This window comes from Gallinula chloropus (genome assembly GCF_964237585.1).
Source record: "Gallinula chloropus genome assembly, chromosome: 1".
Taxonomy (NCBI): domain Eukaryota; kingdom Metazoa; phylum Chordata; class Aves; order Gruiformes; family Rallidae; genus Gallinula; species Gallinula chloropus.
Genome location: NC_140085.1, coordinates 2026442 through 2049103, shown reverse-complemented (window position 1 = coordinate 2049103; position 22662 = coordinate 2026442). Strand labels below are relative to the sequence as shown.

The 22662-nt window shown below is 46.3% G+C and overlaps 1 protein-coding gene across 1 annotated transcript in view; it reads left to right on the top strand.

Moving 5' to 3' along the window:
* LRGUK (leucine rich repeats and guanylate kinase domain containing) overlaps nt 1-20566 on the top strand; it is a gene marked incomplete at both ends in the record, with an annotated part of 61146 nt that extends 40580 nt beyond the window's left edge. The window contains 5 exons of the mRNA XM_084279231.1: nt 1328-1485; nt 5466-5554; nt 12774-12908; nt 19015-19184; nt 20415-20566. Of these exons, the coding sequence (XP_084135357.1) occupies nt 1328-1485; nt 5466-5554; nt 12774-12908; nt 19015-19184; nt 20415-20566 (704 nt within the window). The remainder of the gene's footprint in view (nt 1-1327; nt 1486-5465; nt 5555-12773; nt 12909-19014; nt 19185-20414) is intronic.
* Nucleotides 20567-22662: the final 2096 nt, after the last annotated feature.

Here is a 22662-nt window from a genome sequence, read left to right as displayed (position 1 = left end):
ACTTCATTGTGTCTTCAGCTTCCTGGCTCACATTCAGGTTTGATTCCAGCAGTGGTGCAAGCCTTTAGATTTCAGTTCACAGAAATTCAGATAAATAACAGAGGAAAAGGTGCCCTGCTCCAACACTCCATCCCATTCCAAGAGCTCTGAGGTTAAAACATCCAAGTAGGCAGATTATAATTAGCTTAGAGGTCATAACATACGGTTGTGGTGGTGAATGCCTATCAGAGCATCCGTCACAAAATGAGCTCATTAAGCACCTCTTCCAAATCTATTAATAAAGGGGTGATTTTTTTCATAGCTTTGATTTGCCTAACAATTTAAGAGGGATAAATCTGTTGTATCTGTGAAGTACCTGGAAGATTTAAGAGCTTTTTGGGAACTGCAGAGTTTATATCCTTTGTAACTTCCAGAGTTATCTTTTGCAAATCCAGAATTGTGCCAAAAGCCAGTTGATGATAGTTGCACATGGCTAGTATCTTGAGAGTAGGGAGGCTCTTCAGAGGGATCTGCACAGACTTGACCGATGGGCTGAGACCAGTGGGATGAAGTTGAATAACACCAAGTGCAGAGTGCTGCACATGGGACAGAACAACCCCATGCAGCTGGGGGGAGACTGGCTGGAGAGCTGTCAGGCAGAAAAGGACCTGGGGGTGTTGGGTGACTGTAGGCTGAATATGAGCCAGCAGTGTGCCCAGGTGGCCAGGAAAGCCAATGGCATCCTGGCTTGTGTCAGAAATAGTGTGGCCAGTAGGTCTGGGGAGGGGATTGTGTCCCTGTGCTGGGCACTGGTGAAGCCACACCTTGAGTGCTGTATCCAGTTCTGGACCAGAAGGGCAACCAGGCTGGGGAAGGGGCTGGAGGGCAAATAGTCTGAGGAGCAGCTGAGGGAGCTGAGGGTGTTGAGCCTGGAGAAGAGGAGGCTGAGGGGAGACCTTATCACTGCCTACACTGACCTGACAAGAGGGTGTAGAGAGGTGGGCTATGGTCTCTTCAGCCAGGGGACAGGAGATGGGCCAAGGGGCAATGGGCTCAAGCTGCCCCAGGGCAGGGTCAGCTCAGCTGGGAGGGCAAAGTTCTTCCCTGGCAGAGTTGTGAAGCTGTGGAACAGGCTGCCCAGGGAAGGGGCTGACTCCCCACCCTTGGGTGTGTTTAAAAAAAGTGTAGATGAGGTATTTAGGGATCTGGTTTAGCACAGGACAGGAACGGTTGGACTTGATGATCTTAAAGGTCTTCTCCAACCTGGTCATTCTGTGATTCTTTCAGCTTGCTGCAAACAGAGCAATGTTCAGAATATTTCTGTTGAGGAGTGTCTTTTCCACACTAGGTTCAAGAATACGGCTCCCACAAGAGCAAAGATTGTCACCTGGCAGAGCAACGACTGGAACAAGTAGATCTTCATCTGTCCATGAGTTCTTGGACACTTCTCCCAAAAACTATCCAGGAGGCATCTCGGACAAACTTACTGCACAACCAGGCTCTGTGGTAAGGAGCTTTTACCATAACCTTAGGCTGAAATGATAAGTTGTATGCAAGAAATACATGTTGGTCAGACCTTTCTCCAGAGAAATTTGACTCTTGTTCTCTGGCCATCTTTCATGTCCACAGCATGTACCAGTTCCCCAGAGTTAAAGGCAGATTGATGAGAATGAGACAGATAAACTCAGATGAGAGGACAAGGTATTGTTGCTGCTGAGTTTTACACCACAATGAATCTGTTGATCATTTCCAGGGATGGAACATCTACTACATCTCTGGGCAACCTGTTCCCGTGTTTCACCAGAAACCATCATTGATTTCATCCAGTAGTGTACTGGTGTACTGGAGCTGAGTATCATCTCTCAGTTCTGCAAGAAGATAATGAATCTGTCCTGTTCAGAGGAAATAGTTGGATGCTGTTAATAGGGCGATGCAGATTACTTCAGAACGCCATCCTGTGGCAGTGGGAAACCTCATTCAGCCCAGCCTTTCAGATCCTAGTGATAACTGCCAGAGATCAAATTTAAGCACATTTTTCACCTGCTTTTACTCTTTTCAATCAACAGATTCAACAATGTGCTTGAATTTCAAATAACCTTTTGCAACTTCAGCTTCATTTCTCTTTTTTCTTTATTTTTTTTTTTAAACTTCTTCTTAATAGTCCTTCCCCTAAAGGCATTCATTCTCCTTGCAGCCAGTGGGGGAGTTGGGGCTATGAAGCAGATGTGTCTAATGCTCTTTTTTATATGACAACGACAGGAGAAAGAGAGAAAGAAAAATGAAAGCTTTAAACTTTGTTCCATTCCAGGGTTATGATGTCATTATGATGAATGATGGCTTGGCAGGCATGACTTGCTGTACAATTTTGCCACTATCTCTATATTTATAACGATCTCTGATGTTTAGAAGCAGTGCTGTAGATGGAGCAAAGAAACAGACCCCCCTCCCCATTTCCCAGGCTTTAAAAAAGGTTCTTAGGTGTGGAGGAAGGTAAAATGGCTGATATAAATAGGGAAACTCCCATCTTTCAGTCTTCTGAGATGAAATACCTCTTTTCAAGGCAGGCAGAATTTAAAAAGTGGTTGCAAGTGTTGTTTATTTTCACATTCCTTTCATCCAAAGGTTTGTTAGTTTAATGTGAGAGAGCAGCCAGAATATTTCTTACCTTGGTGGCACTCTGCCATCACTCCTACCCCAGCAATTTATTCTTCTCACTTTTTATTTAATCTTTTTTTTTTCTTTTAGTTTTATTTTGAAAGTTTACACTTTGTCAAGTCAGGGAGAAGTGGTTTATGATGAAGGAGACTATCATTTACCTTGGGTTTAACTTACTTAGTGGCCGCAAGGCTCTCTTTCTCATTAGTCTCCTTGTTTAGTGCTGGTAATGCCTTTTTGTTATTTACTACACTGAGTTTCCTATATATTTTTACATGCAGAGGAAGGTTTACAGCATCAGCTAAAGTGTCAACATAGTAAAGCATTCAAGGTGAAGCACAAGTGCCTCTTAGACCATATTTAATGAGAAGAATATGAATATATCTGTGGCCTTCAAGTAAAATTTTGGTCTAAGCTGTTACATTTGGGACTGGAAATGATTTTTCTGCCTTTGGCACCCAAGTAATGTGCTGTCACTACAGTACCCATATTCCACTCCCATCATGTAGAACTGAAAATAAAAAAATATGAAGAAATTAATGTGGATTATCTGAAAACATCATAAGAAGCAGGATCTGCTGCTCAGGGAAAGACAGTAGAACTGATGCCTTGCAGCCTCATCCCTTGTGAGCATGCCAACCCTGAACTAATTTTGTATGGCTGTAATTAACTATGCAAGGTATGAACAGAAAGGTATCTGTGCCTGTAACCCACAGAGAAAAAAAAGGTCAGAATTATATCTTTACCAAAAGAAAAGCAAAACAAAACACAAGTTCAGTGAGCTTTTAAGCAGAGCCTTACTTGGCATAGATAGTGAATGAATGTAGTTGTAATGTGAGCAATAGGCAGATTGTCCTGCTGAGAAGGACCTGGGTGTCACTGTGGATGACAAACTTAATGTGAAACAGCAGTGGCTCTTGCAGCTTGGAAGGGCGATGGGATCCTGGGCTCCATCAGCAGAGGGGTGGCAGCAGGGACAGGGAGGGGATTGTCCCTCTCTGCTCTGCCCTGTGAGGCCCCAGCTGGAGTCCTGTGTCCAGAGCTGGGGTCCCAGGACAAGAAAGATGTGGGGCTGTTGGAGAAGGGTCAGAGGAGCCATGAAGATGATTAGAGGGCTGGAGCAGCTCCCCTACGAAGAGAGGCCAAGGGAGCTGGGCTGGTTCAGCCTGGAGAAGAGAAGGCTGTGGGGGGACCTCATTGCACCTTCCAGTCCCTGAAGGGAGCAGAGGATCAGGAGGGGAATGGGCTTGTTAAAGGGCAGAGACTGGCAGGACAAGGGGGATGGAGTGAAGCTGGAGGAGGGAAGGGGGAGATGAGATATTGAGGGGAAGTTTTTTACAGAGAGAGTGGTGAGGGGCTGGAAGGGGCTGCCCAGAGAGGGGGTGGGTGCCCCGTCCCTGGGGGTGTTCCAGGCCAGGTTGGCTGGGACCCTGGGCAGCCTTGTGTAGCTCCAGGCCCAGAAGTTGGTGTCCCTGCCTGTGTCAGGGGGTTGGAACTCTGTGATCCTTGTGGTCGCTTCCAACCCAGAGCATTATATGATTCTATGATTCTGGGATTCTGGGATTCTATGATTAACTATGTTCTCTTTCACTGCTCACACAATGACAAAAGACCTGTTAGACATGTAGTTAAGTTATTCAATTGATAGCCATCAATGTTCATAACAAAGCAGGATTTAATTACTTTGCTCTGTGATTTATGTTTTATTTTTTAAGTATGCTGTAGTGCTGCATTGGTCTGACCTGAGAAATTACATTGTCCTACACCACTTGTTAATTAACACGTCCTTAAAACTTGGGAGCACACTTTGCAGCCTGCTAAAATCACAATATGTTTATTGTAGAAAGTCATTTTAACTAATTGAAATTTGCAAAAGGTAATCCTGCTCTGAGAAAGGAATATTTGTTTGGCAGAGAGCTGGTAAGGCACATTTAGAGACAAAGACAGGGTATTTAAGATATACCAGAAGCAAATTCTAACACAGCAGCATAGCTGGAATTATCCTTACTTCGATATATTGGCAGGTTGGGATGCATCAAAAGTGGTTGTCTGTAGATATTCCTCCCTGTATCCTGCATGTCACAAAATCACAGATTCATTGGGGTTGGAAGGGACCTCCAGAAATCTTCAGGTCCAATCCCCTGCCAAAGCAGGGTCCCTAGGACAGGTCACACAGGTCAGTGTCCAGATGGGGCTGGAATCTCTCCAGAGAAGGAGACTCCACACCCCCTGGGCAGCCTGTCCCAGGGCTCCCTCACCCTCACTGGGAAGAAGTTCTTCCCCACATTGGGGAGGAACTCCCTGTGCTCCAACTTGAGCCCATCGCCCCTTGTCCTGTCCCCACAGACACTGAGCAGAGGCTGCCCATGTCCCCCTGTGTCCCACCCTTCAGCTCTTGAGAACCATTGATCAGATCCCCTCTCAGGCTTCTTCTCTCCAGGCTGAACAGCCCCAGCTCCCTCAGCCTTTCCTCCCAGGGGAGATGCTCTAGGACTTTAATCATCTCTGTAGCCCTCCTCTGGACTCTCTCCAGGAGATCCCTGGCTTTTTTATCCCAGGGAGCCCAGAACATCTTGACTACTGTGAAGCTTTACTGGAGAATGAAGATCTTCATTTTTTCCAAGTCAGCAAGATTTCAGACCAAAATTTGGTTTGTGTAGATCGGTGAATCATATTTAGCACCTTGTTAGTTACTATATAGCTGTGCTATCTTCCCAGACTACATAAATGCACACACTTTAGAGCCTTAGCAAGAAAGAATATCACAGCCAATTAAGTTACAATATATACTTTTAAGTTGATGTATAAAGATGATCGTATTTCTTTATCAGGAAGAAGCTTCTCTCCAAAGGCGTCATTCTGCAGCACGTCAGGCTCTATCAGGGAGGGGACCCAGTGCATATGTCCAGCTGTTCCAAAGGTAATATAGAATGGTTTATGTCCTTTGCAATAAAACAAAAAATACCTGTTTAAGATTTCGTTCCCACTGCTCTTAAAAATCATAGAATCCTAGACTAGTCTGTGTTGGAAGGGACCCCAAGGATCACAGAGCTCCACCCCCCTACCACAGGCAGGGACACCAACCTGCAGGCCTGGAGCCACACAAGGTTGCCCAGGGACCCATCCAACCTGATCTTGAACATCCCCAGGGATGGGGCATCCACCCCCTCTCTGGGCAGCCCCCTCCAGCCCCTCACCACTCTCTCTGTAAAAAACTTCCCCTCAATATCTCATCTCCCCCTTCCCTCCTCCAGCTTCACTCCATCCCCCTTGTCCTGCCAGTCTCTGCCCTTTAACAAGCCCATTCCCCTCCTGATCCTCTGCTCCCTTCAGGGACTGGAAGGTGCAATGAGGTCCCCCCACAGCCTTCTCTTCTCCAGGCTGGATAAGCCCAGCTCCCTCAGCCTCTCTTCATAGGGGAGGTGCTCCAGCCCTCTAATTCATCCTTAAGGATGAATGATTAGAAACTGTCAGGGATTGCAAAGCTCATAGACAACTCTCCTTTCTATCACTTTAAATCTACCCCTCCACATATATCACACAGTGTCTGTCATTTGACTTGGGTTGCAGCAGTCCCAAAATGTACACCAAAAATGTATGAGGCAGAGTCATCCACAAATAACTTGTCTAAAACTATGAAATTATTATATGTGTCTTCTCTGTGAGAGCAGTAGAGGATCATTTTTCTGGCTGCTCACAGTTTCTGACATGTTTTTTAGCACTACTAGTAGTGTTGGAAAGTCACAGCCCCGCTCAGTGCAAGGCTGGTTGCTGCAGTACATCTTCTGTGGCTCTCTGTTTAAAATAGAACTACTGAAAGCTGATTCTACTTCCTCTTTTTTGAAAAAAAAAAGGAAAATTTTAGAAAATGGATCCTGTCTTGGCTGTCTCTCTTCCTCCTTCTCCTCATAGTCACAGCCCTGCAAAGATGGTGTTAAAATGTACCCCCTTTGATTGATCTTTTGTGGCACTCCTACCTTCCTCTCATGTAAATCTTACAAATCTGAATTCATCTTTGCTGGCTTTTTCTACCTGCCATGAAAAGGCTCTCAGCTTTGACATTTAAAGTACCTAAATCAGCAATCATCAGAGGGAATGGAAAAGTTCACACCTTTCAGCTCCCTTCAGCCTGTACAAATGCAGTCACCGACTGTACATACCAGATGTGTTGATGAAAATCATTCCAATGACAAAGTCTGGAGGTTGACAGGGAAAGTGAAAAGGGGAAGAGAGAAAGAAAGGGGGAAAGAGGGAAGGGAGAGGAGAGGAGAGGAGAGGAGAGGAGAGGAGAGGAGAGGAGAGGAGAGGAGAGGAGAGGAGAGGAGAGGAGAGGAGAGGAGAGGAGAGGAGAGGAGAGGAGAGGAGAGGAGAGGAGAGGAGAGGAGAGGAGAGGAGAGGAGAGGAGAGGAGAGGAGAGGAGAGGAGAGGAGAGGAGAGGAGAGGAGAGGAGAGGAGAGGAGAGGAGAGGAGAGGAGAGGAGAGGAGAGGAGAGGAGAGGAGAGGAGAGGAGAGGAGAGGAGAGGAGAGGAGAGGAGAGGAGAGGAGAGGAGAGGAGAGGAGAGGAGAGGAGAGGAGAGGAGAGGAGAGGAGAGGAGAGGAGAGGAGAGGAGAGGAGAGGAGAGGAGAGGAGAGGAGAGGAGAGGAGAGGAGAGGAGAGGAGAGGAGAGGAGAGGAGAGGAGAGGAGAGGAGAGGAGAGGAGAGGAGAGGAGAGGAGAGGAGAGGAGAGGAGAGGAGAGGAGAGGAGAGGAGAAAACCTGCTGAATTAAACTGTCTCTAGGAAAAAAATAGCATATTTTCCAGATCTTTAATTAGAGAAAAATTCTTTTGTTTGGGTTTGTTTCTTGGAGGGTTTTGGGGTTTTTTTTAATTTTAAATCATATTGAAAGAAGAAGAAAAATGGAAACCAGTGTTTTGCTGGATGTTTTTTAGTTTGATTCAGTGTTGCAGTGCAAACTGTTCACAGAATCAGAATCGCAGAATCCCAAAGTTGGAAAAGGCCTTTAAGATCCTCGAGTCCAACCATCCCTGTCCTGTGCTAAAACAGATCCCTGAGCACCTCATCTCCCCTCTGTTCAACACCCCCAGGGCTGGGGACTCAGCCCCCTCCCTGGGCAGCCTGTGCCACAGCCCCACAACTCTTTCTGTAAAAAATGTTTTCCTAATGTCTAATATGAACCTGATAACTGAGATAACTCATTAGGGGATATAGTCTAGTCCAGCAGCAAGTGTATGGTTGTTCTGTTGTGCATGTTTGTACAGCATTGGATTGAGCTTTAAATACCCATAAGAGATGGGCTTTCACTGAGGAAACACTCACCTTGGCTTTGATGGATCTGTCTTTCAATATTTCTTTCAATATTTAGGGGAATCAACATTTTAAAAGGGTAGATAATGACAGGACAAGGGGGATGGACTAAAGCTAAAGGAGGGAAGGGTTAGATAAGATATTAGGGGGAAGTTCTTTCCAGAGAGAGTGGTGAGGGGCTGGAAGGAGCTGCCTAGGGAGGTGGTGGCTGCCCCATCCCTGGGGTGTTCAAGGCCAGGTTGGATGTGGTCCTGGGCAGCCTTGTGTAGCTCCAGGCCTGGAGGTTGGTGTCCCTGCCTGTGGCAGGGGGGTTGGAAATATATAATCCTTGGGGTCCCTTCCAACCCAGACCAGTCTGGGATTCCATGTAACTATGGACCTGAGTCTTGAGTAACTTAAACAGTTACTCCATGCCATCTTAGCTGTGATGACCATCTTTGTGAACACAGCCTGTAGGAAGTCTAAGGTGATGAGGTGGCTTTCTTTAGCTTTTATCAAGGGCTAAGCAAGGAATTTGCACACAGATTGTGTGACTGAGGTGACACAAAGTAATTCATTATGTCATTATTCATAGTACTACTGGCACCAGCATCCAAATAATTGTGGGGTAGTTAGACTTTTATCTTGCTTTATACCTTTCCATGGTTCATTCTTTAACTATATATATATATATAGTGATGTCTTTTCATCTCTCTCTGTAAGTCTATGCTTAGTAACTTCAGTAGGGTTACAATAAAATCACTCAAAGTCATTAATTGAGTCTCAAAATTCATCAGCCCAGAGTATTTCAAGTGTCCCTGGAAGAGAAGACACTGGAGACTGCATCTGAGGCACGATATTTCACTGTTTTCTCAAAAATTACACCAATCTTTTCTTGCAGCCATTACTGTATTAAACTCCCAGATTTGACATCTCATCTCATTGTTATGTCTAGATCCATTTCAGCTTTAGTGCTTCTCAGGTTTCTCTCTCCTACAGAATATCCACAGTTTAAGTTATTTTCTTTCAAACTACATTTTCTCTGCAGGTTTTTTATTTCTCTTTTAACTTGACTACATCAATAGTATAGATCACACCCATTTAAAATACAGTTTAAAAAACCCTCTTGCCTTCTGTTCTGGCTTTAGCCTTATCAGCTTCATCCTGATGAATTTTTATTTAGAGCATGATAAATATTTGCCTTATTTTCATTGTCAGCAGCAGTGCATAAATATCCTTTTCCACTTAATCAGTCTGCTGTTTATGCAAAAAAATATGATTTCTTTTTCCTGGTAATGCATCTAGCCTTATGGAGGGATTTAGCTGATGAATCTCCATGTAGTAAGCTTGCTGCCATAGCAGAACCTGCCCCTACTTCAGTTATTTCCCTGATGTAAAGCCTAATTTTTACCCTGATCTACCAGTGGAGTTTGAATTAAGTCAAGTTGTGGACCTGTGGCTGGGAGAAGCAAGCATGCATTCTGTTCTGCCTGTCCTACCCCTGGGAGATGACTTCTTGGAGCAAAATGGGGCAGGTAGAGAGAAGGAAGTTCATTAAAGTGGAGCTGGGCTGGTTCAGCCTGGAGAAGAGAAGGCTGTGGGGGGACCTCATTGCACCTTCCAGTCCCTGAAGGGACCCCAGGAACAGGAGGGGAATGGGCTTGTTAAAGGGCAGAGACTGGCAGGACAAGGGGCTGGAGTGAAGCTGGAGGAGGGAAGGGGGAGACGAGAGACTGGGGGGAAGTTCTTTGCAGAGAGAGTGGTGAGGGGCTGGAAGGGGCTGCCCAGAGAAGGAGTGGGTGCCCCATCCCTGGGGGTGTTCAAGGCCAGGTTGGCTGGGGCCCTGGGCAACCTTGTGTAGCTCCAGGCCTGGAGGTTGGTGTCCCTGCCTGTGGCAGGGGGGATTGGAACTCTGTGATCCTTGTGGTCCCTTCCAACCCAGACCAGTCTATGATTCTATGATTAATTTCAAATTGCACTGGGAAATACAAGAAGATGGTCCATGGTTGCCATGCTGGATGGAGTTGGTATTGAATGAAACCTTGTTCCAGTGAGGGAATTGTAACCTGAAGCACTAAGACAAGCAGGTGATTATCATTTTTAAAGAACAAAACTGAAATACCCATACAATTAGCTTGAAGTTTCTACAACAAGTTGCTTGAAGGTATTTTTTAGCTATTGTACTAGATTTTAGTTGTATAAACATATGAGTAGCTCCACTAAATCATTGTTTTATTTCCTTCTTTGTACTGATTTCTGTGGCTGACAAGGGCTATCAGTTCAAAGTACCCTTTCCTGCCCCCAGACACTATTTTTTTCACACAACAAGGAAGAATTCAGTAACTTTCAGTATTTCTTCAGTGGCAGTGCTGGCTGATACTCTCCTGCCCTTTCCTTTTCTTCCCTTGCCCACTCTGTGCTGCCGCTGGCTCCGGTGTCGTGCAGCTTGGTGATGAATGGGATAAAGGTACAGAGCAGGTTTTGCCAAACAAAAAGGTGGTTGTTTTCAGCCAGCTCAGTTTTTTTCCTCACTCTCTGAAGAACCCCTCATGCTGGCATCATGCTGAGAGAAGACCTGGAGTGTAAATAGGTGGCTGTGGACCAGGAATAGAAGGCAGAGGCAGCTCGGCTGGCTTATCATAGAATCATAGAATCATAGAATCATAGAATGGTCTGGGTTGGAAGGGACCCCAAGGATCATAGAGCTCCAACCCCCTGACACAGGCAGGGATACCAACCTCCAGGCCTGGAGCTACACAAGGTTGCCCAGGGCCCCATCCAACCTGGCCTTGAACACCTCCAGGGATGGGGCACCCACCCCCTCTCTGGGCAGCCTGTTCCAGCCCCTCACCACTCTTTCTGTAAAAAACTTCCCCCTGATATCTAATCTAAACCTTCCCTCCTTTAGCTTTAAAATAAAAGTTTTGAGCAGTGATGCTGCAGAGAATGAGAAACCTGCTTCACTTTGGAGTGAATCTAAACTCTATGAAATATATGATGCCAAAAAAATGATACATGCAAAGAAATTCCTGAGGTACTAGATGTTTGGAATGTCTTGTCTGTCTATAAATACTAGCAGATATTTTAATGCTTAACCTCCTAGTTACATATCTTAATCCAAACTGAAATATATTGCTCAATTTTCCTGCAGATGTGTCAGAAAATTTTTAAAGTGGTGTCACACAAGAATCTAACCTGGTTTATTTATTGCAGTCCCACAGGGTTACCTACATAAATTTAGATCCTTAAATCCAAATAGCCAAAAACCTGGCCTCTTTATTTTCTGCCTGTGGCTGTGTGCAGGTGTAATTAAAGGCATTTTGATGTCTCGTTGCCTAATATAATGTACACGGTTTGCTCTGAATAATTTCACTGCTTGTTGGTGCGTTTGAGGGTAATAAATACAGGGTTGGGCTGAAGTCTCATTCACATCAGGCCTTTAGCTAATGATTAACTTCTTGATTTCATCTAAACGTTGCTGAAAGAACTGGAGTAAGCAAGAGCAGGCATCACTGAGAGGAGAATTTATAACTTGCAATCTTTTGGGGGGTTTTTTTTGAGTTGAGTTGAAGGCCTGAATAGACTGGAGCCATGGGCTGAGACCAATGGGATGAGGTTTAACTACACCAAGTGCAGAGCGCTGCACATGGGACATAACAACCCCCAGCAGCGCTACAGGTTTGGGGGAGGCTGGCTGGAGAGCTGCTGGGAGAAGGACCTGGGGGTGTTGGTTGACTGCCAACTGAACATGAGCCAGCAGTGTGCCCAGGCAGCAAGGAAAGCCAATGGCATCCTGGCTTGTATCAGAAATAGTTTGGCCAGGAGGTCTGGGGAGGGGATTGTGCCCCTGGACTGGGCACTGGGGAGGCTGCAGCTGGAGTGCTGGGTCCAGTTCTGGGCTCCTCAGCACCAGAAGGACATGGGGGTCCTGGAGCGAGTGCAGAGAAGGGCAAGCAGGCTGGGGAAGGGGCTGGAGGGCAAATCCTCTGAGGAGCAGCTGAGGGAGCTGCGGGTGTTGAGCCTGGAGAAGAGGAGGCTGAGGGGAGCCCTTCTCCCCACCTCCCCTGCCCTGCCAGGAGGGTGCAGAGAGGTGGGCGATGGTCTCTGCAGCCAGGGGCCAGGAGCTGGGCCAAGGGGCAATGGGCTCAAGCTGCCCCAGGGCAGGGTCAGCTCAGCTGGGAGGGCAAAGTTCTTCCCTGGCAGAGTTGTGGGGCTGTGGCACAGGCTGCCCAGGGAGGGGGCTGAGTCCCCAGCCCTGGGGGTGTTGAACAGAGGGGAGATGAGGTGCTCAGGGATCTGGTTTAACACAGGACAGGGATGTTTGGACTCGATGATCTTAAAGGCCTTTTCCAACTTTGGGATTCTGTGAAGAAATTTTCTCTTTGGTTTTAGCTCTGTGGTTCAAGGCTATAAATCAAGTGATCAATACTGCAAGTACCAGGAATGTTCTTTGTAGATGTTACGCATGGCAGTGGGGGGGAAAATTCTCACCTTGTGAGTTTGCCACAAGGGGTGGGATTCATCTCACTGGATTTTGGATGTCTTTAATCAAAATGCCTCTATCTGAACAAGTAGCCCTGTATTGCTGTGTCTCAGTGGAGAACAGATCATCCACCCTCCTCTAGGATTTTAGTTAAGCTTTTATAAGTTTATTTATACTATAGTTGTGACTGTTCCTCTCTATTGGCTACAAACAGAGTCTGGCTTACTACTCCCAATGCTAATTGCTGCTTCTGGAGGCAATGCTGTCCCTCTATCTGAACAGGTCTTGTGAACTCACTCAGCACTAATTATGCTTCCATAGTATATAAATTCATGTAACAAGCATTTTATTTTCATTTTCTATCAATTTAGGGACCTGGCAGCTACTCCTGCACTGAGCAGCTCCCATCAACAGTTACTGGAACCAACATCACAGGCTTCACTGCTCTCAGATGGAAGGAATGTCACCCAAGACCAGAGCTTCCCCTCACTTAACCCAGGGAGCCGGTGAGTTCAGTTCCTGAGTCAGCACCCTCTTAGGGTGAAATGAAGGTTCATGTTTCAACATGTGAGGTCTAAAACCCTTTCCCAAGCTAACACAGTTGTCTCGTGTGTTGTATCAACAGCCTTATCAAACATGTGTCACTGCAGCATAAAACAAAGTCTTGTCATTCATGGGAATGGCTTAATTTAGACACCATAATCTACATACAAAAGGGAATTTCAAGAGCTTTCTGTCAAGAGGATGTTTGAAGGGAAAAAGATGCTGAAAGAAACTTGGTCCAGGTGTAGAAAACCAGAATTTGAGTGATAGATATTTTTTAGACAAATTGCTATCAGAATTATTTCTCATTCTCTCATTAGAGGATTACCATAGTTACTGTTGAATATCATTTGGGAGGCTGTGGGTGATGTCATATCTTCCAATTCATCTCTCCTTCATGATAACAGGAGACCTGATCAGGATACTGAGCTCTGTAATACCTTCTCTTATGATCTCAGCCTTTGCTGCTGTTTCAGATCTTGTCCAGCATCTCTTCTCATGAGTGATGAACATCCTCACTTATATGTACCACAGCTAAACAGGCTCTGAGGTACAGGAGGGAGACAATGCCTGTCTCAGTTAAAGATTGTGGAGACATGAGGGCAGATGATTTGAAGAGGGTACATCTTCAGTGTCTTCTAGGCCTTCAGCTGTGAAGCAGGCTATATTTTCCTGACTTGCTCTGCATTCCTCTTCCAAGATGTCTGTGATTTACTCTGATGGTCCTGTCTCATAAGTACAGCTGAGCTCTGGCTGCCAACAAGCCTCTCTGTTGTTGTGGCAAGTGACACTGTGGCCTTTCTATGCAGTATCCTGGATAAGCTTTTTTTTTCCCCCTCTCTCCCTTCTTCTGGCCATCTGGTGTAATCTCATGCCCAGATGGGATACACAGAAGCAGCCGGATGCCACACAGCATGACCCAGGGAAGCATAACACACCAGATCCCCCATCCACACTAGGAAATAGGTGTGTGCTTGTAGCTCATTCCTGGGAACCTACCCTAATACTCATCTGAAAGCTGCAACGTAGCATGAGCTGGTGTCTGTGCCAAATGGCTGTGGGTAGACTTGAATTTGATTGTGGGTTCAGTCCCATGGCTGGTGTCTTGTTCTCAACCCACACAAACCAAGGTACCTTCCCAGCTGTGTTTAAACATACCATACCATGTATTTTTCACTTGTGTGTTTTCAGGTCTGTTAAAAAATCACTGTTAAATAACCTCCTAAACACACATGAGGCAGCTTTTCACCCCAGGTCAGACCAATGAGAAATGCTGAACATCTTCACCAGATTTCACACAGACTCACAGAATCACAGGGGTTAGAAGGGACCTCCAGAGATCATCCAGTCCAACCCCCTGCCAAAGCAGGGTCCCTAGGACAGGTCACACAGGTCGGTGTCCAGATGGGGCTGGAATCTCTCCAGAGAAGGAGACTCCACACCCCCTGGGCAGCCTGTCCCAGGGCTCCCTCACCCTCACTGGGAAGAAGTTCTTCCCCACATTGGGGGGGAACTCCCTGTGCTCCAACTTGAGCCCATCGCCCCTTGTCCTGTCCCCACAGACACTGAGCAGAGGCTGCCCATGTCCCCCTGTGTCCCACCCTTCAGCTCTTGAGAACCATTGATCAGATTCCCTCTCAGGCTTCTTTTCTCAAGGCTGAACAGCCCCAGCTCACTCAGCCTTTCCTCACAGGGAGATGCTCCAGGCCTTTCATCATCTCCATAGCCTCCTCTGGACTCTCTCCAGGAGATCCCTGGCTTTTTTATACCCAGGAATGAGCAGAGATTTCAACCCATTTCATTTTATTCCTCATCTGTTAAGCAGAATTCTTAGCTAAACTTGATGTCTAGAAAAAAATCTCAGCCTTCCTTTTATATCAGAGAGAGACTTCCAGTCCCCCCTATGTGATGCACTACCTGACACTGTAATTACAAGGAGTTAATTAGCGTGCTGTAAAAAGTTTGAAACCCTAGGCCTCTGCAGATTCATTTGTCCTGAGTATTTGTGCCATGGTGGAGTGTGCTGAAGGGGAACAGAGTGAATGTGTGAGAGAAACTGAGTGCATAATAGGTTACACAGGGATTCTGCATCATCTGTCCTTACCAGTATGAATCAAGACCTCTAACTCAAATGAGTGTGAAGCTGTGATGAGTTGTAAAGGTCTTACCCTTCACATATGGGAATAAATATGTCTTTCCACTCCACCACATTTGGGTGTTTTGACTTTAGCAGTGTTTTCATTTAGCACTGTTAATAACACAGTGGAAAAACAACTGTGAGGGAGAGAAAAAGCAAAACTGCTAATCTGATTCATTTTCTCTCTGAGTGTGGCCTACAGCAAAATTGTATGGAGTTGTGTTGTCAGATCGAGTTGCAAGGGAAATGTGGGAAGTTTGGAAGAAATTTGTTTATGGGAGTGATTGATGGAAGTGCTGGTGTGTCATACATCCACCCTGCATCAGAGACATCCCACAGAATGGAAGGGACCTCTGGAGATCATCTAGTCCAACCCCCTGCCAGAGGATCACCTTGAGCAGGCTGCACAGGATCATGGGGTTGGAATGTCTCCAGAGATGGAGACTCCACAACCTCTCTGGGCAGCCTGGCCCAGGGCTCTGCCACCCTCCCAGGAAAGAAGTTCCTCCTCATAGTTAGATGGAACTTCCTCTATTCCAGTTTGTGCCCATCACCTCTTGTCCTTTCCCTGGGCACTACTGAACACAGACTGACCCATCCTCCTGAGCCCCACCCTTTAGATATTGAGAAGTAGTGATCAGATCTTCTCTCAGTCCTCTCCAGACTGAACAGCCCCATCTCTCTCAGCCCTTCCCCATATGAGAGATACTCCAGATCCCTCATGAAATATTGGTGAAAAAAACATCCAACATTCCTGAAGCTTTGAATTAAAGCCTGTAGTGATTTTGTTTGAATATTGAGGTGGTTTAATGTTTTCTTTTTTCCTTTCTCTCCGATTTTATGCTTTCAACACTTGGAATTGAAGGAAGATTAAACTCAAAAAAGCTGCCAAGGGGTAAGAGCATGAATATATTGCCCTTCAGGCACAGAGAATGAAGGAAATATTGCTTTCCAAGATCAGGGACTGACAATTATTCTGATATCTCACTAGGCAACACTATATCCATGTCCCCAAGATTTTTTGGTTTTATTTCTCAAATCTGGAAGTTTTTATTTAACTTGAGCTGTGGTGAAAGCAGCATCCTTATTCTTCAGATCACTAACACTTGTTGGATTCAATTGTTTGGTTACTTCTGGTCTACAAGTGAAATAGGTTACCCTGACTGCACTTATTCAAGAGTGAAAATTAAAGGGTTTGGTTGGTTGTCTGCCCACTGACCTGCAGTTTTCAGCAGGACAGTTTGTAATTACATCCATGGCTTCTTTTCATTGCTAAGATCACAGTTATTGCCTGCTCCTGGGAAGTAAACTCTTACAACCCAGTCTTTCCTGATTTCACAAAAGAAAGCACCATGCCAATTTCCAGGGATTTTTTTAATTCCTCTGCTGGAAGCTGAACTCTCCCACAGACACTGAGAAGAGGCTGCCCATTTCCCCCTGTGTCCCACCCTTCAGATACTGATAACCATTAAAAAGACCCCCCCTCTTAGCCTTCTTTTCTCCAGGCTGAACAGCCCCAGTTCTTTCAGCCTGTCCTCATAGTAAAGTCAGGACACACACCTCCTTCACCTCCTATAGTTCTCTTTTCTGTGCTGAGGCTTTCAGGGGAAGGACTGAAGATAGGTTATCCAAACTCAGTTACAGGTCACCTGCCAAAAGCACAAAGGAGAGGTAGATTCTCAGCTCCTCTGCCCCAACTCTCCCAAATACCTTGGACATCTGGATGGCAGAGACTTCATAAACTCTAGTTTTCCCACTTATTTTTGATGTTATGGAGTAGTTTCACAATAAACCTTAATGAAATTAAAGGTTTCCTATGACACTACATTCCCTTGACACCAAGTGGTGTGTTAATTATTTCCCATGGTTTACCTTCACAGAATCAAAGAATCAGAGAATTATAGGGGTTGGAAGGGACCTCAAGAGATCATCAACCAACCCTTTCCTTTAAGAAAGGGACAGCCAGGGAGTAAAGGCAACCAAGTTTTTTGTTGAATACCTTAGGGGTTTGGATTTTAACCCAGTGCATTCATATAGTTGTGGCTAGAGATACCCAGGGGGTTAATTCTGACCTTGTGATATTTATTTTGAACCTTTTTTTTTAGACATATGTGTGACTGTTCTCCAAAGCAAAGGTAGAAGTAGTCAGCCTTTTAGAAATTGGAATAGATGTTGAAGAATCCAAGCTGCTATTTATACTGAACCTGGATTTACTACTCCTAGTAATTTCTTATCTCCACCACATTTATGTCTGATGCATATTACAGGCAGCTAAAATAAGATTATGACTAGAGTTAAGCACTTGGCTAGAGCATTTAGTGTTTAATGAGCATCCTTGGATGCAGTGGACCTCAGAGGAAGCTGCAAGCACTCAGTACATTACAGGATATAATATTCCTTTACCTTGAAGGCAATGGCAAAAATCTCACAGACTTAGCCAGTACATCTAGTGAGAAGATAATTACCTGTTTCTTATGAGAGTGCCACACTGTTTTATCTCATTATTCATGATCTGTTCTTATTATTGTATGGATTTATTAATCTACCACTGAAAGTCTTTCTTTCATGCTCCCCAGAACACTGTAATCACAGTATACTCACAAGCTAAAATACTCCTTGCAAGAATTACAGGATGAAATTCTTTTGGCCTACACCATGGATAAGGTCAGGGCAGATAAGCTTTGAATTTCCCCCCAGAATTGTAAATCTATGAATCAGTTTCTCTTACCTAGACCAGAACAGCTCTTTCTGTATGGAGAGACATTACAAAATGTCTTCAGTACTGCTCCAGAAATATATTAAGATTTTGCATTAAACAGGTAGTTATTGATCTCTCCATATCAAACAAGGTCTTTGACTTACTATTCTTGAAGTAAATTGATAGTATGTAGAAGGAAATGGGAAGCCTTTACCCACAAAGATGATCAGAGGGCTGGAGTACCTCCCCTATGAAGAGAGGCTGAGGGAGCTGGGCTGGTTCAGCCTGGAGAAGAGAAGGCTGTGGGGGGACCTCATTGCACCTTCCAGTCCCTGAAGGGAGCAGAGGAACAGGAGGGGAATGGGCTTGTTAAAGGGCAGAGACTGGCAGGACAAGGGGCTGGAGTGAAGCTGGAGGAGGGAAGGGTGAGATGAGATATCAGGGGGAAGTTCTTTGCAGAGAGAGTGGTGAGGGGCTGGAACAGGCTGCCCAGAGAGGGGGTGGGTGCCCCATCCCTGGGGGTTCAAGGCCAGTTTGGCTGGGGCCCTGGGCAACCTTGTGTAGCTCCAGGCCTGGAGGTTGGTGTCCCTGCCTGTGGCAGGGGGGTTGGAGCTCTGTGATCCTTGGGGTCCCTTCCAACCCAGACCATTCTATGATTCCATGAAAGCTACAACACAGTCATTATCACTGTCAGGGTCTCAAACCACTCAGGCCAAGGCTTTGACTCAATTTTCTGCAACAAAATAATGGATCAGAGTTGCCTTGGGTACTACTCACTGGTAAATGGCTACTCATGGTCTGTTTTGTCACTGAGGTGCTACAGAAACATTTCTTTTCAAGGCAATTCCTATTTTCTTTTACTCACCAAGACAGAACATCACCTGCAGTGGTGAACCACAGATTTGGAAACAAGAACTTCTGAGTTCTGATCCCAGATCAGAAGCTGATTCACTGTGTGGCATCAATCTCTTTATTGTACCTGTCTGTGCAATGAGTGGAACCAACAAAAAAAAATAACCCCAAAATTGAGAGAGGTAGTAGATGTGTTTGCTAGCCCCAGAAATTTTGAGACCATTGTAATGTGTGAAAAAACTTTGCCTAACTGAGATGAACTTGGATTTATTTCTGACTTTCAGCTGAGTTGTGTGCCTGCAACATCAATCATACTGCCAGACCCAGTGCATGTGCTTTTCTTTATCGCTGTTTCAAAGCATGAATCATTTTCTCCCCTCAGCTGCAGAGAGTCTGGTCCTGCTAGTGGACTATTTCTCAGCTCAGCTGGTGTGCCTGCTGCTGAAGCTCAGCCCGTTAGGACCCCTGTTTCCCGGACTCATCTCAATGAAGAAGCCAAAGCTGAGCATCAGGATCCAAGAGGAGCTGAAAATGGAGCAGACAGATTGAAAGGTTTGAGACATATTCTGAAAGAACAGTTCTGCTCAGGCTGTGTATCTTACTGTTATGATAGTAGATTTATTTGGATGGCAGGGAAACCACTTCACAGAATGACCAGGTTGGAAAAGACCTTTGAGTCCCAACTGTACCTGCCCTGTACTGAATCAGATCCCTGAGGACCTCATCTCCCCTCTGTTCAACACCCCCAGGGCTGGGGACTCAGCCCCCTCCCTGGGCAGCCTGTGCCACAGCCCCACAACTCTGCCAGGGAAGAACTTTGCCCTCCCAGCTGAGCTGACCCTGCCCTGGGGCAGCTTGAGCCCATTGCCCCTTGGCCCAGCTCCTGGCCCCTGGCTGCAGAGACCATCGCCCACCTCTCTGCACCCTCCTGGCAGGGCAGGAGAGGTGGGGAGAAGGGCTCCCCTCAGCCTCCTCTTCTCCAGGCTCAACACCCCCAGCTCCCTCAGCTGCTCCTCAGAGGATTTGCCCTCCAGCCCCTTCCCCAGCCTGGTTGCCCTTCTCTGCCCTCACTCCAGGACCCCCATGTCCTTCTGGTGCTGAGGAGCCCAGAACTGGAACCAGCACTCCAGCTGCAGCCTCCCCAGTGCCCAGCCCAGGGGCACAATCTCCCCAGACCTACTGGCCACGCTGGCTCTGACACAAGCCAGGATGCCATTGGCCTTCTTGGCCACCTGGACACACTTCTGGCTCATGTTCAGTTGGCAGTCACCCAACACCCCAGGTCCTTCTCTTCCTGACAGCTCTCCAGCCAGTCTCCCCCCAGCCTGTAGCGCTGCACAGGGTTGTTATGTCCCAAGTGCAACACTTGGCCTTGTTAAACTTCATCCCATTGGGCTCAGCCCATGGCTCCAGCCTGGCCAGATCCCTCTGAAAAGCCTCCCTACCCTCAAGCATATCAACACTTAATTCCTCCCAGCTTAGTGTTGTCTGAAAATGTACCAAGGGAACATTCAACCCCTTCACCCAGGTCATTGATAAAGACATTGAACAGACCCCAAGGCTGAGCCCTGGAGACACCACTTGTGACTGGCCTCACACTTTTAGCTCCATTCACAATTCTTTGGGCCTGACCATCCAGACAGTTTTTTACCCAGCAGAGGTTGCACCTGTCCAGGCCAGTGGTAGCCAGTTTCTCTGAGTAAAAACCTGGAGCTTTGTAGCAAATTTTGACTTTTAATTGAAATAAATACCCTTAGTGCTTCTTATTTATAATTTCTACAGACACTGAACTCCCCACTGACAACCTTCAAAGAGCATACAGCAAGTCTAAGACTGGTTCTTCCCACGTGCCTCAGCTTATCAACTGGCCAAGCTCCCACTCCAAACCTGTCCTACCTCCAATCCCCTCTGGGAAGAAGAGGACCAACCCTTGATGGTCTCTACCAACCAAGTCTGGATCTCAATTCTACACTGAATCTTTCTAACATGAATACTGATTTTTATATATTCCTCTTCAACAAAGCAAAGTCTATCAAATATTAGCTGGAAATCCATTTCTGATTAAGTTTCCTTCCAAAAAAAAAAAGTTGTTTATTTATAACTTTATTAAAAAGTAATTTCTGTATTTCCCCAAGCTAGAAATTATTTCCCCAGGCACTCTCAGCTGGGAAATGGCATAGACTTTTTCCTAACAGCCACATGACCATATCTTCCATTAATTTCTCTCTTTTATTATAGATTTAATTGAGGTGTGGAAGCATCAGGGCCTTTGGTAATATTGTCTCTATTCTAGTACTTTGAATTACTTTGAAGAGGGAGTTTTGTGAAGTGTTCAGAGTTAAGTCAGGAGTGAAAACTAGTAGCAAATACTTTTTTTTTTAATAAAAAATGGGGGGGGTTGAAGGTATGAGACATAATTTGTTGATTTGCAAATGTATTTAAACAACCTAGGAAGCAGTCATCAGAAAAAATTATTAGACAGATTGAGCACTAACTGAAGCTGTAGGTAACAGGCAAAGATTTGGTTGTCTGTATGTGGAGCAGAGCTCTGGCAAGTAAATAAAACACTTGAGTTAATGTTTGTCCTGATTAAGTTTCATTACCATCTCCTCACAGAACAGATAGTGGGGTCCCTTTGCCCAAGCAGCTTTCCCCAAGGAGGGGTGTTTGCTCATCAGAGGTCTTTCCCTGCACAAAAGATCTCACTTGCCACAGTGTGGAGTCATGTCCATGGAAGAGCTCTGCTTTACCTCATCATCCGTGTTCAGAATGTGACCAAGGGGGTTCTGCTGTTTAAATAGGATGAGCTGAAGCAACACAGCTTACAGTAAGTAATAGATAGATTCAGATAGCCTGGCCCTAAATTCCAGTGAAGCCTGTAAAACAGCTCAGCCTTTTATTAAGCAGTTTCCATTCCATAAAGCAGCTGCTGTATCCTCAAGCTGAAGAACAACAGCTCTTCCGAGGCATCAGGTTTTTGTCATTGATTTTGGCAGAACAAAGAGCAAGCCAGTGCTCTGGGGCCTGGGTTCAGGAGGAGTTCAGGCAGCCAAAGCTCCAGTTTCAACCTGAGTGGGTTTTTTGCCAACACAGTTCAGCAAGGTGGGTACCTGGCTGCCACCAAGTAACTGCACCACCTCTGAGTGCCTTCAGCAAGTCCCACAGGGCTCTTCACAGCCCCTTTGCCTCTGTAAATACCTCTGCAGCAGTTGCTTTGGCTGTTATAGCTGGTTGTGTGGTTGATTGATGTGGATGCTGATGAGTTTGTTAGGTTTTGCTGTTTCACAGGTGAGAGTAGCTTTACCAGCACCGTGGTTAATGAATATGTACAAGGTACCTTGTGGTTCATACACACAGGGCCAGGGGTGATCCCAACTCACTTCAGTTAGGAAGGCAGCACAGTCACAGAATCCCAGCATCTTCTGAACTGGAAGGGACCCCTAAGGCCCATCCAGTCCCACTCCTGGCTCCACACAGCCCCAGCCCAGTCAGAGGTGGCACTGAGGGCATCGGCCAGGCGCTTCCTGCCCTCAGCCCAGCTCAGGGCTGGGACCCCTTCCCTGGGGAGCCTGTGCCAGTGCCCGACCCCCCTCTCAGCACAGAACCTCTTCCTAACAGCCACCCTGACCCTCCCCTGGGGCAGCTTCACGCCGGCCCCTCGGGTTCCAGCCCTGGGCCCCAGAGAGAGGAGAGAGATCGGCGCTGCCCCTTCGCTGCCCTGGGCAGGAAGCCACAGACCCCAGGAGGTCTCCCCTCAGCCTCCTCTTCTCCAGGCTGGACAACCCCAGGGCCTCCAGCCTCTCCTGGGGAGACTTCCCTTCCAGACCCTTCCCCATCCTGGCTGCCTCCTCTGGACACTCTCCAAGAGTTTCCTGTCCCTCTTGTCCTGTGGCACCCAAACCTGCCCCCAGGACTCGAGCTGAGGCCGCCCCAGCACAGGGCAGAGCAGGTCAGTGCAGGTGAATCAGTTTTCTCCTGAACACTAATGCAGAAACTCATGTTCAGGGCTTTGCTGTGCTCTGTAGTCTGG